The 14,812-nt window shown below is 41.3% G+C and overlaps 1 protein-coding gene and 1 pseudogene across 1 annotated transcript; one reads left to right on the top strand and one right to left on the bottom strand.

The window, feature by feature from the left end:
* Positions 1-650: 650 nt before the first annotated feature.
* Positions 651-7,340, bottom strand: LOC141763310 (ATP synthase F(1) complex catalytic subunit beta, mitochondrial-like). The gene is made up of 6 exons (XM_074627879.1): positions 7,249-7,340; positions 2,079-2,136; positions 1,851-1,973; positions 1,530-1,742; positions 1,210-1,411; positions 651-1,107 (listed from the first exon to the last, which is right to left on the bottom strand). The coding sequence occupies exons 1-6, from the start codon at positions 7,338-7,340 to the stop codon at positions 1,010-1,012; spliced, it is 786 nt and encodes a 261-aa protein (XP_074483980.1). The 3' UTR covers positions 651-1,009.
* Positions 7,341-7,363: 23 nt separating this feature from the next.
* LOC141762932 (retinol dehydrogenase 7-like) lies at positions 7,364-11,986 on the top strand (annotated as a pseudogene).
* Positions 11,987-14,812: the final 2,826 nt, after the last annotated feature.

Below are 14,812 nucleotides of genomic sequence, written 5' to 3'. Positions count from 1 at the left end.
AAAGTTCTGAATATTCTATCAGATACAAACTGCACAAAGTTACGCTTATTCTGATAAGAAATGTTGTTATTGTTGTTATTCATGTAATATATCATTTTAAAGCTCTTTTTATACTCTTTATGCTGGAACTATCCATGTGCACATCAGATCAATATGAAGTTAGATATAAGGGCATTTGCAGTGGCATTCAGAATTGGCCCGATTACAGCATTAGAGGTCAAAGGTCAAATTATCTTGACCTCAGTGTCATGACAATGTGACCGATGGACAGATTATAGTCTAACCTTTACAATGATATATGACTTCATGACATTGTGTGTTGGTTTCCCTCTTTTATACTGGATTGTAAAATGGCGAAAAAAGATGGGAAAATTTGAATGATGGAGGGATGAAAAGAGGAGTGATAGCAAATAGAAAGCTACCATTGCTGCAATGCTATCATGCATTTCCCAACACTAGGGACATAGACCTTTAAAAAAAAAAATCACCATGAGACTTGGTCCCTCCAAAGTGGCACGGCGACCACATTTTGGGGGTCTGGCGCATGGACTAATAGTATTTATGGGTGTTGGAACGCACAGATAATGAATAATTGTTGACCTTATTTACTTATTGCGTTACCCGTTAGTTGAAACAAAAACTCATCCAAATTGTTTGTCCACTGTTTTATTTCAGTACTTGACAAAAGCTGCAACACAGTTCAGATCAGCGCTCAACATGACTCAAGACTGCCATCTTGTGGTCAGAGTGGATGAGGACAGCCATTTCATGAAATCCACTACTCGGAACAACGACTATTAAAGCATATAGGAAATATACAGTTGACGAGTTTTGTTTTTGTGTGTAAAGACAGCGTTTTATTCCATCTTTCATTGGAAACATTAAATAGAACTTTTTCTTTCAGGATGACGAGACAGGTACATTTGTTATTTTGACATGTTTTACAAACCAAGTGCTCCTAACCGCAGAACCCCTCCTTGTTTTCTCTCCCTCTCAACAGGTAGATTGTTTACGCGAGCTCTTCAGCCATCCTCGCGGCCTTCTCGACCACTTCCTCGATGGCGCCGACCATGTAGAAGGCCTGCTCGGGCAGACTGTCGTACTCGCCTGCAGGGAACAACGGGTACAAAAGAAAAATATTAGTACTGTAAATAGAGCTGAAGACGTTCGAATTAAGTACTTAAAGTCGAGGTGACATCATCCACTTACCGCCGAGGATGCTCTGGAAGCCCTTGATGGTTTCTTTGAGGGGCACCAGCTTTCCCATGTGGCCGGTGAAGACCTCGGCCACCTGGAAGGGCTGGGACAGGAAACGCTGGATCTTGCGGGCGCGTGCCACGGTCAGCTTGTCCTCCTCAGACAACTCATCCATACCCAGGATGGCGATGATGTCCTGCAGGGATTTGTAGTCCTACAGGAGGAAAAGTAGAACTTGTTAGCCTGATAAATGTTTTCTTAGTCCCACCAAAGTAAATTGATAATTATCAGCCCCACCAAAATAAAAATAGATGAATTATAAAGTCCCAAACCTGAAGGATTTTCTGCACGCCACGGGCGATATCGTAGTGCTCGTGGCCGACGATGTTGGGGTACATGATACGGGAGGTTGAGTCCAGGGGGTCGACGGCGGGGTAGATACCCAGCTCAGCGATGGCGCGGGACAACACGGTGGTGGCGTCCAAGTGAGCGAAGGTGGTGGCGGGGGCAGGGTCGGTCAAGTCGTCAGCGGGCACATAGATGGCCTGGTGGAGAGGATTAAGACTTGGTTAATCTTTAATAGTAGTTTTAGCATGAATTATGTGTTAACATGCGCTGGCATAGTCAGTTATTGTCACTAAGGTCCTGTTTACCTGCACAGATGTGATTGAGCCCTTCTTGGTGGTGGTGATTCTCTCCTGCATGGTACCCATGTCAGTGGCCAGAGTGGGCTGGTAACCCACAGCGGAGGGGATACGACCCAGCAGGGCAGACACCTGAGAGGTAAGATGGTCATTACTAATGAGCCAGTCAACATTCAACATTACAAAATGTATCTTTAGGGAATCATTTCTTGCCCCTGACAGACATGTTTTACAGACCTCGGAGCCAGCCTGTGTGAAGCGGAAGATGTTGTCGATGAAGAGCAGCACATCCTGACTCCAGTACCATCAGATATATTAAAACTATAAAGTGAATGCACACAAACAATCCAAGATACTGTTGACATGTTCTATGTCCCCTGAGTGTAAATTGTGTGTATTGTAATTTGTTTAGCAGCACTGTGTAAACAACCATGTTGTTTATTATTTTTTCTACTGAATCATCAGTTCCTGACCTGAGGCATTTACGTGTGCAACACATTTTTAATTACAACTTTATTATTGGAAATAAGGGGTGCTTGAAGGCAGCATCTGACATAACATAACAGGAAATTAATTGCAAAACAACACTGCTGCCATCTTGTGGTGAAATATAAAAAGCTTCACTGATCCTTGGCACACACTGTTGACTGAGGAAACAGTTTTGTTGACTGTAAAGAAACAAGTTTCATTTGTGGTGTGCAGACGCTGGTGAATGTGTGATGCCTTCTGTGGGTGTCATTTGGGTATTTCCACATCTTGTTTGGTTGAACAGAAGTCGGATGTTTTGATGATGTGCATAAGCATAGAAAGGAAACGGCAAACTAGAGTTGTTGTGTCTGATCAGAGGCCTAAATGATGTTGGAGATATGACGTTTCACTGCTATTGCTCAACATTGTAAATTATAGATTAAAGTCTTCTTTATTACATCAACAAAGAATGATGCAAAAATATATATTTTTTTCTACTTTACTGAGCTTTTTTTGGTCGATTTTACCATGCCCCCAGTGCAAAGTAATCAACTTCTACAAGAACTATAAGCCATAAAAGTATAAAATACGTAAACTATTATTTAATTATTGAATAGGACATGTCAAACTTGCTCTGATTATATTCGGAAGAACTATAGTTATTTTATTTACCATTTTCAAGTCATTTTCCACCCTTTTAGTAGTTTCTCAACCTCCAAAAACTACAGCAGAAACTTTCACTCTTTTTCCATGTTTCATGTTGAGATGTTAATCTGTTTGTCACATTCTTAAAGGTCCCGTATCGTGCTCATTTCCAGGTTCATACTTGTATTTGTGTTTCTAATAGAACATGTTTACATGCTGAAATGTTAAAAAAAACAACTTTATTTTCCTCATACTGTCAGGTTGAATATGCCTGTATTTACTCTCTGTCTGAAACGCTCCGTTTTAGTGCATTTCAATGGAATTACAATGGAATTGCATTGCTAGGCAACAGTTTTGGTCCAGGTTTACTTCCTGTCAGCTGATGTTATTCACATACACTGCAACAGGAAATAAACTGGGACACACTTAGAATGTTTACATTTAAAACCGTCAAATGATCTAAATATTGTATATTTGTGTCATCACAAATTGACAGAAATCGGCTTGTTTCAAACGCACATTTTTCTGTGTGTGTTTCTCTGTAAATTGAACGTTTTAATCGTCTAACAGTATTTATATAGCACTTTAAACCTGCTTTATAATATAAAAGACACGAAAATCTCACATTTTACAATATGGGACCTTTAAAGTTCCACCCTGTTCGGCTAAATTATGAAGAAAGTTGGTCCGATCACATAAAATTTAAAACATATTTGATATAGTGATAAAAGTTGTGTTTGTGTAGAACGTTAGCTAGCTAAACGTGGAGCACTCACAGAGTTATGGTTAAATTAGCTCAAAATGTTCCACCCTGTTATGTCTATAGACCAGTATAAACCAGTCTGCCCATAAGGATTAATATTTGAGTGCCTGAGATTGACCGATATGTTTTCCTGACAGTAAAACATGTCATATTTTTTTTTTGCAAAAGTCATGAAATGCTGCTGCGTAACAGGAAAGACTCACCAACTGTGTGTTGTAAGCTAAGACTGATTTCAAAACTATGCAGGAACTCCAGTATTTTATGTTACAGCCTCTCCTTTTCATGTTGACTCTATTCATTATGGGATAAATGTTATTAAATTGCATTATTTAGTATTTTTTTGTATGTCAAAATAATAAGTAATAACACTGTGTATATATTTATCAATAATGCACTGCAGATTTTAACATAAATCCAAAATTTCCTTGCTGGGACATGAAGAAAAGTGGTGTTTGGACCCATAAAATGCTGTATAAATGTTATTAAAGGTCACATATTATACTCCATTTAAACTAGTTATTATAGGTCTCAGACACCTCCAAACCATGTCTCTGAAGTTTTTTTTTCAAAAAAACAATCAGATCATGCATTCCAGCATGTCTCTATAACCTCTGTTTCAGCCCATTTCCAAAAGTGCTGATTTCTGTGTCTGTAGCCTCTGTCTCCTCCCACTCTGCTCTGATTGGTCAGCGTTTTCTGTCAATCAAACGTCCTCAACAACACAGCGTCACCCTCCCCGCCCCCCTCGCGGCCTGAGAGCAGGGAGAGAGAGGAGCTAGAATAGAGCTTATAAACCACTTTAAAGTTTATAAACCAGAAACTTCACCCAGCGCACGTTACCGGAGGAATCTGATCTGAAATCGGCGACACATGATGAACATCTGCGGTCCAGATTCCAGGTTTTCCTGACGGTTTCTCTCAGGTAAATAATACTGTTTATATTTCTGTTAGTTAACTCAGTGTTTACCTCATGCATCAACTCTGTAAACCGTAAACATACACTCTGTTTTACGTCTGTCTTTACAGATCCATCTGTGAGAAATGACCGACAGAATCATCCCAGAGGAGAGCAGACAGCTGAGAGCAGATGGCTCTGTTTACATGGAGATACAGAGCTAACCCGGTAGCATGTAGCTACATGCTACCGGGTTAGCTCTGTTTACATGGGAGATACAGAGCTAACCCGTTAGCATGTAGCTACATGCTAACGGGTTAGCTACATGCTACCGCTATGACACGGTGTGTAAACACAGCGACCATCAGGGTGGAAAATAGAAGATGTGAAACAGTAGTCAGTTCATTATTTCTGCTAAAAGATAAATGTATGGAAGATCAGAGTAATGGTATATTATTTACAGTAGTAGCTGTCTCTGTGTTACCATGACTACAGACCACCGGAGCTTAGCTTACCATAGTTTACCAGAGCTGAAGACTTTCTCCTGTACCATGTTAACATAACTAACTAACAGGTGAGATGATTACAAATGCTGTGAATAATTAATATTGTCATCTGTCTACTCAAATAAAGTTTGACTGTGAAACAGAAATGTGTTGTGTTGCTTACAAGTCACTATTTACTACCTGTACTCTGCTACATGCATGACATCAAATATATATATAATATATAAATATCATCTGTTTAAACAGTGTAATTACATAAAGCCTTTGTGAAAGAACATGTTATATTTAGATGATGGGAGTACATGAAGCCTGTTCTGCTGGTTCTTGCAGACTAACAGTAGGAGCTACTTTGCTCAAGTTAGGTTGAGGAGGAGAGACAGTGACGCGCTGTGGGCCGGGGTCAGCTACTGAAGGTTCTGCTCTGGTTCGACCAGGAAACCCTCACGTGGCTTGCATTTCTCAAATGACGTCAGAATACAAGGAAAAAAGCGAATTTTTTTTCTGCACCCATTTCCGGACAAACGGAGGAGGAGAAAAAGAGAGAGGATGGTCTTTTATGATACTATGGTGGCCTGTAGACACACTGGGGACAGATATTGATGTTTAAAAGACATGGAAAAGTGCATTTTGCATAATAGGTGACCTTTAAATCACATTATTTAGTAATTTTTTTATGTCAAGATGGGTAATAACACTGCGTTTATATTTATCAAGAATTGCACTGCAAATTGTAACATAAATCCAAAATGACCTGCATTCATTTATTTATTTATTCATTTATTTATTTATTCATTCATTTATTTATTCATTCATTTATTTATTCATGCATTCATTCATTTATGTATTCATTCATTTATTTGTTTATGCCTTTATTCATTCATTTATTTATTTACTTATTTATTCATTAATTAATTTATTCATTTATTTACTTACTTATTCATTTATTCATTCATTTATTTACTTATTTATTCATTTATTTACTTATTATTTATTCATTCATGCATTCATTTATTCATTTATTTAGTGAAGGAACTGGCCTTCTACCTCCAAGAGGTCAAGGCCCAGTTACGTGTTGGTTAATCTTGTGTGACAAAGAGAATTTCCAAACAGATGAGTTAAAGCATAATGATTCAATTTATTCCGAACAATCAATGTTGCATAAGTAAAAATAAAAGAGTTTACAGATATCTGGATCCAATCAACGTGTCCCTGACAACATACAGTGCATGGGTCAGTTCGCGAAGTCTGAACCCCGAGCTATGTCTTTGCTGCATATCTTCTTCTTTGTTATCTCCTTCTGACTCCTTTCTCTCTTTGACCTTGCAAAAAGAACAGAACGTGCGTCCTCCCTGTCCTCGCAAACACTTCATGCACAACAAATCCAACAATCAGGTTATTTCAGGTCATTGTAAGCACTTTTGTACATAATAAATCCAACAGACCCTCTTTTGAACTTAACTAAGTTCACCTACAGATAATGTTACATACAGATGTATTAATTATAAGCATAGATAATGTTACGTACAGATGTATTAATTATAAGCATAGATAATGTTACGTACAGATGTATTAATTATAAGCATCATCCCACAACCTCTTCAGGGTCAACATCTTCACTATCCTCCGCCATTTCCAGGAGACCCTGTCTCTCAGCTTGGAACATGGCCATCTGATAGGAAGGAGGTGCATCCGGATGCTTTCGTTGCACAGCAGAAATAATCACACGCTCAGTGAGGTGGCGAATACATGGAATACAGCAACAACCACATAATACTAAGCATGCACACACAGCAAGGATTGAGGAGAATAGAGATACCACCATGGACTTCCATTTCCCAAAGGTACGGTCTAACCAGTCGTTAATGGGTCATCGTGCATGGATTCCTTTCTCTCTTTGACCTTGCAAAAAGAACAGAACGTGCGTCCTCCCTGTCCTCGCAAACACTTCATGCACAACAAATCCAACAATCGGGTTATTTCAGGTCATTGTAAGCACTTTTGTACATAATAAATCCAACATTAGTTAGTTATTTATTTACTTATCTATTCATTCATTCATTCATTCATTCATTCATTTATTCATTTATTTATTTATTTATTTCCGGTGCTAAGTGCAGTTGCAGCTGTTACTTTTCCCGCCGATAGGTGTCGCATGCCTGCCGTGTAGATTGTGGCTTATCTGATTGGTGGACGCGGTCGTTCTCCTGTGACGCAGCCTGCATTCTGTACAGAGTGTTACTATATAAGAGAGAGCGATAACCTGCTGGAGACAGTTACAGAGAGACCTCTAAACACAGCAGGTAGGAGCACTGTTACTACTGTTAACCGTGTTTATAAGTAGAGAAAACAACTAGACTAAACTATAAACTACTACACTACTTCATCAGAAGCCTGTCTCAGATAATACAGCTGATGAATATATCATGTAAAGTACAGGCAAGTTTCATCATGTAATGTTGTGTAGAAATTCAACAAAAAAACAGGAAATCAACTATAGCTTCTTCTACTTCAAGTAACTAGCCAAATATATCTGTTTTATTGTGTAAAAGAGTTAGCTTAGCTTACCAGCAATGTTGAGTGAGTGAAATATTTGAGATGTGATTGGAATGTTATTGTTGTGCTGTATAAGTAGGAGAGACCGGGGACGGTGGTAACACCTTTCTCTCAGCATCAGTAACTCAGTGGTTGTTGGTGCTAGATGTCTCAAACTTTGATACAAGGTACCTATATCATGGATGTATTAAAAGAACTGGATACAGCGTTGGAGGCGCGGCCCCGGTCATTCCTATGAGAAATCGACGACCGCCGCACTTCTTGGGAGCTTGAGCGAAGCAGAGTTATAGTTTCGTAGCATTTATTCACCGACAAATAAACTGTACACACACTGCTACGTTCACAGCTATAACGCCACTAACAACCTCACACTCACCGCCAATACACTCGCACACGGTCTGTTGGAAACTCGCTAAAGTTACGCAGACTACGTGTACGGCGGCGGGCCTCCGGCAATGCTAGAGCTGCTAACGTAACACAAATACACACTGTTTGTTGGCCACTCGCTAAAGTTATACTGGGCAGACACACAGCTGACAACCTGCTAATCAAACTAAATGTATATACATTTTTCAAAATGAGCACCCCTATCTACTACAAATAAAACTTAGACAGTTCTGTCCGCAAGACGACAAGCAAACAACTTTTATATTGCTTGTTTTCTGAATGGAGTTTGGATCACGATAGTGATTAGTGATATACGATATTGATGACATCGCCGCAGCTCTTTTCTGATTGGTCAAAATGTCAGTGATACAACTAACTCAGTGGTACAACTCTCCCCGGTCTCCCCTACATTTTTGTATTAACAAAATGTACTTATATGTAATAAAATTATATTATTATGTACGATATTACTGGGTTGTTAATAGTAATGCGTTAATGTATAAGTAGCATTTTACTGAAATATTTCATATAATTTTGATTAGTTAAATCGATTGCATTGCATTTTATAAACCAACCATATGTTTTGAATGGAAAATATAATCTGCAGAATAACTACAGTACAAATGTAGCGGATAATAGAAGTATTAAGGACAAGTACGTCAAAACTGTACTTGAGAAAATGTAATGTAATGTCCTCCCTCTTTGTTTCTTCCAGTCATGTACCTGTATCTCCTGGCTGGGCTGGTGGTTTTCTACTACCTGTACCGCTGGGTCACGGAGCTACCCAGGGTCCCCGACAAGGGCAGCAAGTATGTGTACATCACCGGCTGCGACACCGGCTTTGGCAACCTCCTGGCCCGCCATCTGGACAAAAAGGGCTTCAGAGTGATCGCCGCGTGCTTCAGCGAGAGGGGGGAAGAGGATCTGAAGAAGTCCTGCTCCAGCAACCTGATCACAACACACCTAGATGTCAGGTCCAAGGACAGCGTTGCCAAAGTTGCAGCGATGATCAAGGACAAAGTGGGGGGGCGCGGTGAGTTTTAACCCTCTCTTATTTTGTTGGATAAATATCTCCACAACTATTGAAGTGACACATCGTTGCCGGTCCAGACCCGACACATTCCTCTCATGTATTCAACGTGTATTAACATGCTTTGATTTTTTCTGCTCTACTTAAGGGATGATAAGGGTGTTTTGAAGCGAGGTTGAGGTATGTACCTATTGTCAGTGTATTACCTACAGTAGATGGCAGTCGGCACGCAGAGAGAAGCAGACAGCACGGGAGCAAAGTAATGTACTGTTGTGGACGGGGCCGGCAGCAAAATGGATTTCAACCACCTAAAGGAATCAATATCAGTTTACGTGTACGCTATATTTAGAATATTTTCACCGGTTTTCCCTTGCCAGAACAGCGTAACACTCTATCTTAGCTGTTATCTATGCTCTTGCCAAAGCAACCAGACTCCATTGGGAAAAAAACAGTAATTTTACCCCGCAGAACACAGGGGTTGCTGGTCTACCGCTGCCTCGATCGGTTAGTTAGTTTGTGTTATTGTGTGACTTTTGTGAATCCAAACTAACCAAAGTCACACAATAACTAAGGCTGTCAATGGTTTAAATATTTCATCATGATTAATCACATGCTTGTCTGTTCAAAGTTTAAAGGACCTTATTTGTCAAGTATTTCATACTCTTATCAACATGGGAGAGGACAAATATGCTGCTTTATGGAAATGTATGTATATATTTATGATTGGAAATCAATTACCAACACAATACAATGACGAATATTGTCCAAAACCCCTCACAGGTCTATTTAGCATAGAAAATATGCTCAAATCATAACATGGCAAACTGCAGCCCAACAGCCAACAACAGCTGTCAGTGTGTCAGTGTGCTGACTTGCGTTATTCAGCCTCCTTTGATACAAGCTAGTTACATATTTGGGTTCACCAAAGTCACACAATAACACAAACAAACTAACCGATCGAGGCAGCGGTAGACCAGAAACCCCCCCGTGTTCTGCAGGGTAAAATTACTGTTTCTTTCAATGGAATCTGGTGGCTTTGACAAGAACATAAATGGATACAACGGCTTCAGTTCCCCATCGGAAAGGGCTGTCTGACGGCAAGGTAAACCAGTGAAAATATTCTAATTATAGCGTATATTGATATTGTTTTTTTAGGTGTCTAAAAGACATTTAGCTGCCGGCCCCGTCATATTTGCCAACCCTCCCGATTTTCTCCCGGTTTCCTCCCAGGGTCACATTTCTCCAATTTCCCTCCTGTTCTTACCAACTTTTTCCCCCATTCGTTACCTCAGCCTGTTTCTGGCATTGTGGACAGCGTATACAAGCCCTACTGTTTCCACCCAGACAACAATAGATACACTGCTCATACGCTCGTGATCAACACAACACAGTTTGAGCTGAGCTCGCCGCACATCACAGCGAGCAGCGCCCAAAGTTGGGCTCTGCTCGACTCACCGAAAAGCTGTCGTGGAGTGGCGCAAGCCGTTAGAAATAACGTGTTTCAGATCGCATCGGTGGCGTTGTCGTGTTGTCTGAAAGGAGCTTCGGTAAGTGAGAGAAGGAGAGAGAAATGGAGAGCTCTAGAGGAAGTAATACTCAAGCAGGAGCAAATAAGAATGAATCAATAAAAACTGATCAATATTTGTTTATGCCAGAGGGGCGAATTATTCAGTTTCATTTCCTGAGAATTAAAAGTAGAATTAAAAGTAGGCCTATTTAACATAAAAATGCTGTTGCAGTGTACTATTTAATTTCATTCAAGTCACCAGAATGCAGGAAACAAAGTCTCTGAAACTCAATTATTTATATAAATATATGTATGTATATATATATAGATAGATAAGTACCTCATACAACCCCGCGTCAAAACAGCCGAACTATCTCTTTAAAATGACCGTATGGTGCAACTAGTTGTGAAGGAACTTATTAATAAGGTCAAATGTAATGATTTTATTGACTTGTTGTCCTCTGTGTTATCCTCCCAGGCTTATGGGCCGTGGTGAACAACGCAGGAGTGTCCGTCCCCTCCGCCCCGTGCGATTGGCTCACCATCGACGACTACAAGTCCATGCTGGATGTCAACCTGATCGGTGTGATCGCGGTGACCCTGAGCGTCCTGCCGCTGATTAAGAATGCCAGGGGGAGGGTGGTGAATGTGGCGAGCGTGTTCGGGAGGGTGAGCCCCACGGGAGGCCCGTACTGCGTCTCCAAGTACGGCGTGGAGTCCTTCAACGACGGCCTCAGGTGAAACATTAACACACGCAATCAATTTATTGTCTAGCACAGAGACTCTTCGCATACAAGCCCTGAGCAAATAAAAACGTTCTGCTCCAGGTTAAACCTAGCGCCGTTCGGTGTCAAAGTCCTCTGCATTGAGCCGGGCTTCTTCAGAACAAATATGACCGACACCACCATCCTGACCAATAACGTGAAGATGCTGTGGGACAGACTGCCCCAGGATGTCAGAGACGACTACGGAACAGAATTTCTAGACAAGTGTAATTTTGGATCGTTGCTTTTCCTCATTTTTGTTTTTAACTCTGTTTATTTATCCTGCTCATTTTTTCCCCTCCTAGCACTGGTCATAATAAAAGACAAAGTTTCCGCGATGAGTGACGGAGATCTGATGAAGGTGGTCAACTGTATGGAGCACGCCCCGCACCCGCTACTCCCCGGGCTGGGACGCCAAGGTCTTCTGGCTGCCGCTGTCCTACATGCCAACCTTCGTCTTTGACTACATCATGTTGAAACAATCGGTTCCTATTGCCAAGCAGCAGGAATGAATTATGATGTTTGTTTGTTTTTTTATCCATGTGTGCACAATCCATCAGTGCATTGTTTATGTAGCTAACATTTGGCTGGAAGGCTCTGTGACATAAACAATACAATTTAGTAGGACTTTGTGTGTCTGTCTGTAAACCGTCTCTGAATATTTCCTAAAGACTAACGAGTACTAGTACTAGGTGTACAAGGCCACCTTATCTACAGACTGATGGCCTTGATGAGTGTGTGAAAGGTCAGGGAGGGACAATAACACGGCAGCTATTAAATACAGATGACATGAGCAGCAGGTAGAGACACGACCGTGATTAAGTTTCCACACAACGTATAAAAAGACTTACATTTAATAGTCCATGAGCCAGGGGGTTGGTCGTGCCACTTTGGAGGGACCAAGTCTCATGGTGATTTTTATAACGGTCTATGTCCCTAGTGTTGGGAAATGCATGATAGCATTGCAGCAATGGTAGCTTTCTATTTGCTATCACTCCTCTTTTCATCCCTCCATCATTCAAATTTTCCCATCTTTTTTCGCCATTTTACACATAGATCCAGTATAAAAGAGGGAAACCAACACACAATGTCATGAAGTCATATATCATTGTAAAGGTTAGACTATAATCTGTCCATCGGTCACATTGTCATGACACTGAGGTCAAGATAATTTGACCTTTGACCTCTAATGCTGTAATCGGGCCAATTCTGAATGCCACTGCAAATGCCCTTATATCTAACTTCATATTGATCTGATGTGCACATGGATAGTTCCAGCATAAAGAGTACAAAAAGAGCTTTAAAATGATATATTACATGAATAACAACAATAACAACATTTCTTATCAGAATAAGCGTAACTTTGTGCAGTTTGTATCTGATAGAATGTTCAGAACTTTGCATTGGATTCTGTTATTGGGGGCAGTTTGTAAATGACTTTCTTAGCAGCAGAAACACAAAATAATACAAAAACTCTAAAAACTTTCCTAAGAAATGTATTCTCTACCAGGTTTATCAATTATTTGATGTGTTCCCACTCTTACCCTGTTGTCAATATAAACATGTTACAACTGATGAGGCCCCGTTTCAGTAGCAGTGGGTTATAATCCAGGTGATATGTGAAAATGATGTTCACTTTTTCACAACTACATGAAACTTGGTACACTTGAACAGTTTGGGGCCATGAACATTTTCAGATATGGAACCATCGCAAAAATGCCTCGTGGCAGCCATGGCGGCCATTTTACTTTCCACCATAACCAAATTATGTATTTTGCATCATATCTCCTGAACCCAACATGATAACACAGAAAAGGTGATTTCTACCCTGATGTTTTGATGGCCAACATTTACAATGATACCATACACAATATCATAAACTGATCAGGTGAATAGTTAATGGTGAATTCAGTGATTTTGTATGAAGCAAATCACAGTATCTGAGAACCTAGGCTAGACTTAGCTACTACAACTTAACTAGACTATAATATCATGTCAGCATGTTGTATAGAGTTTGAAAAGCTTAATCCTTTTTTTCATTAACCCAGACAATACAGTGACTGTAAAGAGGAGATCAATATTCAATATGACCGTAACAAGTTAAAGCTTAAAATGAATGTGTCAAACACAAAGATGAAAGATACATCCTGCAGATGCGCTGGGACGCATAATCAGTGATGGAACCTGGGGTCATTCAGTGTTTTGGGTCTTTCAACATCAGACACTCTCGCCCAGCAGCAGTCGTCCACGTATCTAGCCTCTTGATCCAAAGCCAGTCTAGTGGCTTTCTCTGCAGCTTCCGTAAAGGATCTGACGGCCTTTCTCTATGGCCTCCCCGGTGATGCCCACTGCCCAGTGCCCAAATACTTTGCAGAGTGAATGCCCTGAAAATCCTTGGCAGCCCACTTCCACGGGCTCACAGCGAGTTCGTCAGCCTTGCCTTCTACACTCTTCCACAAGTTCCTGGTACTTGGTCTCGCTTCCTCTCATTGGCCTCATCAATACGATCTTCCCAAGGCACTGTGAGTTCCACCATGATCAGTTGCTTGGTAGACTCTGAAATGAGGATCATGTCTGGTTGAAGCCGTGTTGATGTTATCCAGGCTGGGAACTTCAGCTGCTTGCCCAAGTTCCCTTCCAGTTGCCAGTCAGTGGCAGTGGTGAGGAGAACAGACTTTGCTCTTGGTTGTAGGTGGGGCTTTTCTCCGGCTCTGAGGAACCTGATGGTCTTTGGCTGGTGTTGATGGCTGTGGCTACACTCTCATTGACTGTGTTAAGCACTTGGTCATGGCGGCAGCGATAGCGTTAAGGTTTACTGGACTTGGTAGGACATCGTCAACAGCCTGGATTAAGAACCTGATTTGGTGGAAGTCTGCTTACCAGATATTTGACCAGGTGATCTTTCGTTGCAGTGCACTTTCCCATCTAGTCTATGCTCCTTGCAGTCCCATCCCTACCATCCAGCTAACTCTTTGCCCTGGACATTGTCGACCTTGGTCACCGGGAAGAAGCCTATGTCTGCACACCCCATTGCTACAGACCCCACCTTTGCCTCAGCCATGACTCAGCCACCTCCAGTGCTTTGTCGATGCTCCTGCCTATTCAGACTTGGATGCCGGCAGATGCCACTTTTGGATCCCAGGACTCTCCGTACGAGAGAGCTTCCCCTGTCAGTGACACCATGAACTCTTCAGCGAGGCCACTGTTCGGGAGCTGCAGGATGTTACTGGTGTCATACAAGGCAGCACTGCTCATACTGCAGGGTAGGCCTAGCCATCTTCACAAGTAGCTGCTGATCTTCCTCTCCAGGGACTTGACTGTTGTTATAGGCACTGTATACACCTGCAGAAGCCACAAGATCTGGGGTCGTATGGAGTGCTGGTGTATCCAGGCCTCAAACTTCCCTGGCAGGCCTGTTTTGTCCACCTTTGGGAGCCAGGCCTTGAGCTCTTT

The sequence above is a fragment of the Sebastes fasciatus genome, chromosome 24 (genome assembly GCF_043250625.1).
Source record: "Sebastes fasciatus isolate fSebFas1 chromosome 24, fSebFas1.pri, whole genome shotgun sequence".
Classification (NCBI taxonomy): domain Eukaryota; kingdom Metazoa; phylum Chordata; class Actinopteri; order Perciformes; family Sebastidae; genus Sebastes; species Sebastes fasciatus.
Note: the sequence above shows the minus strand (reverse complement) of the source record. Positions and strands in the feature narration are given on the sequence as shown.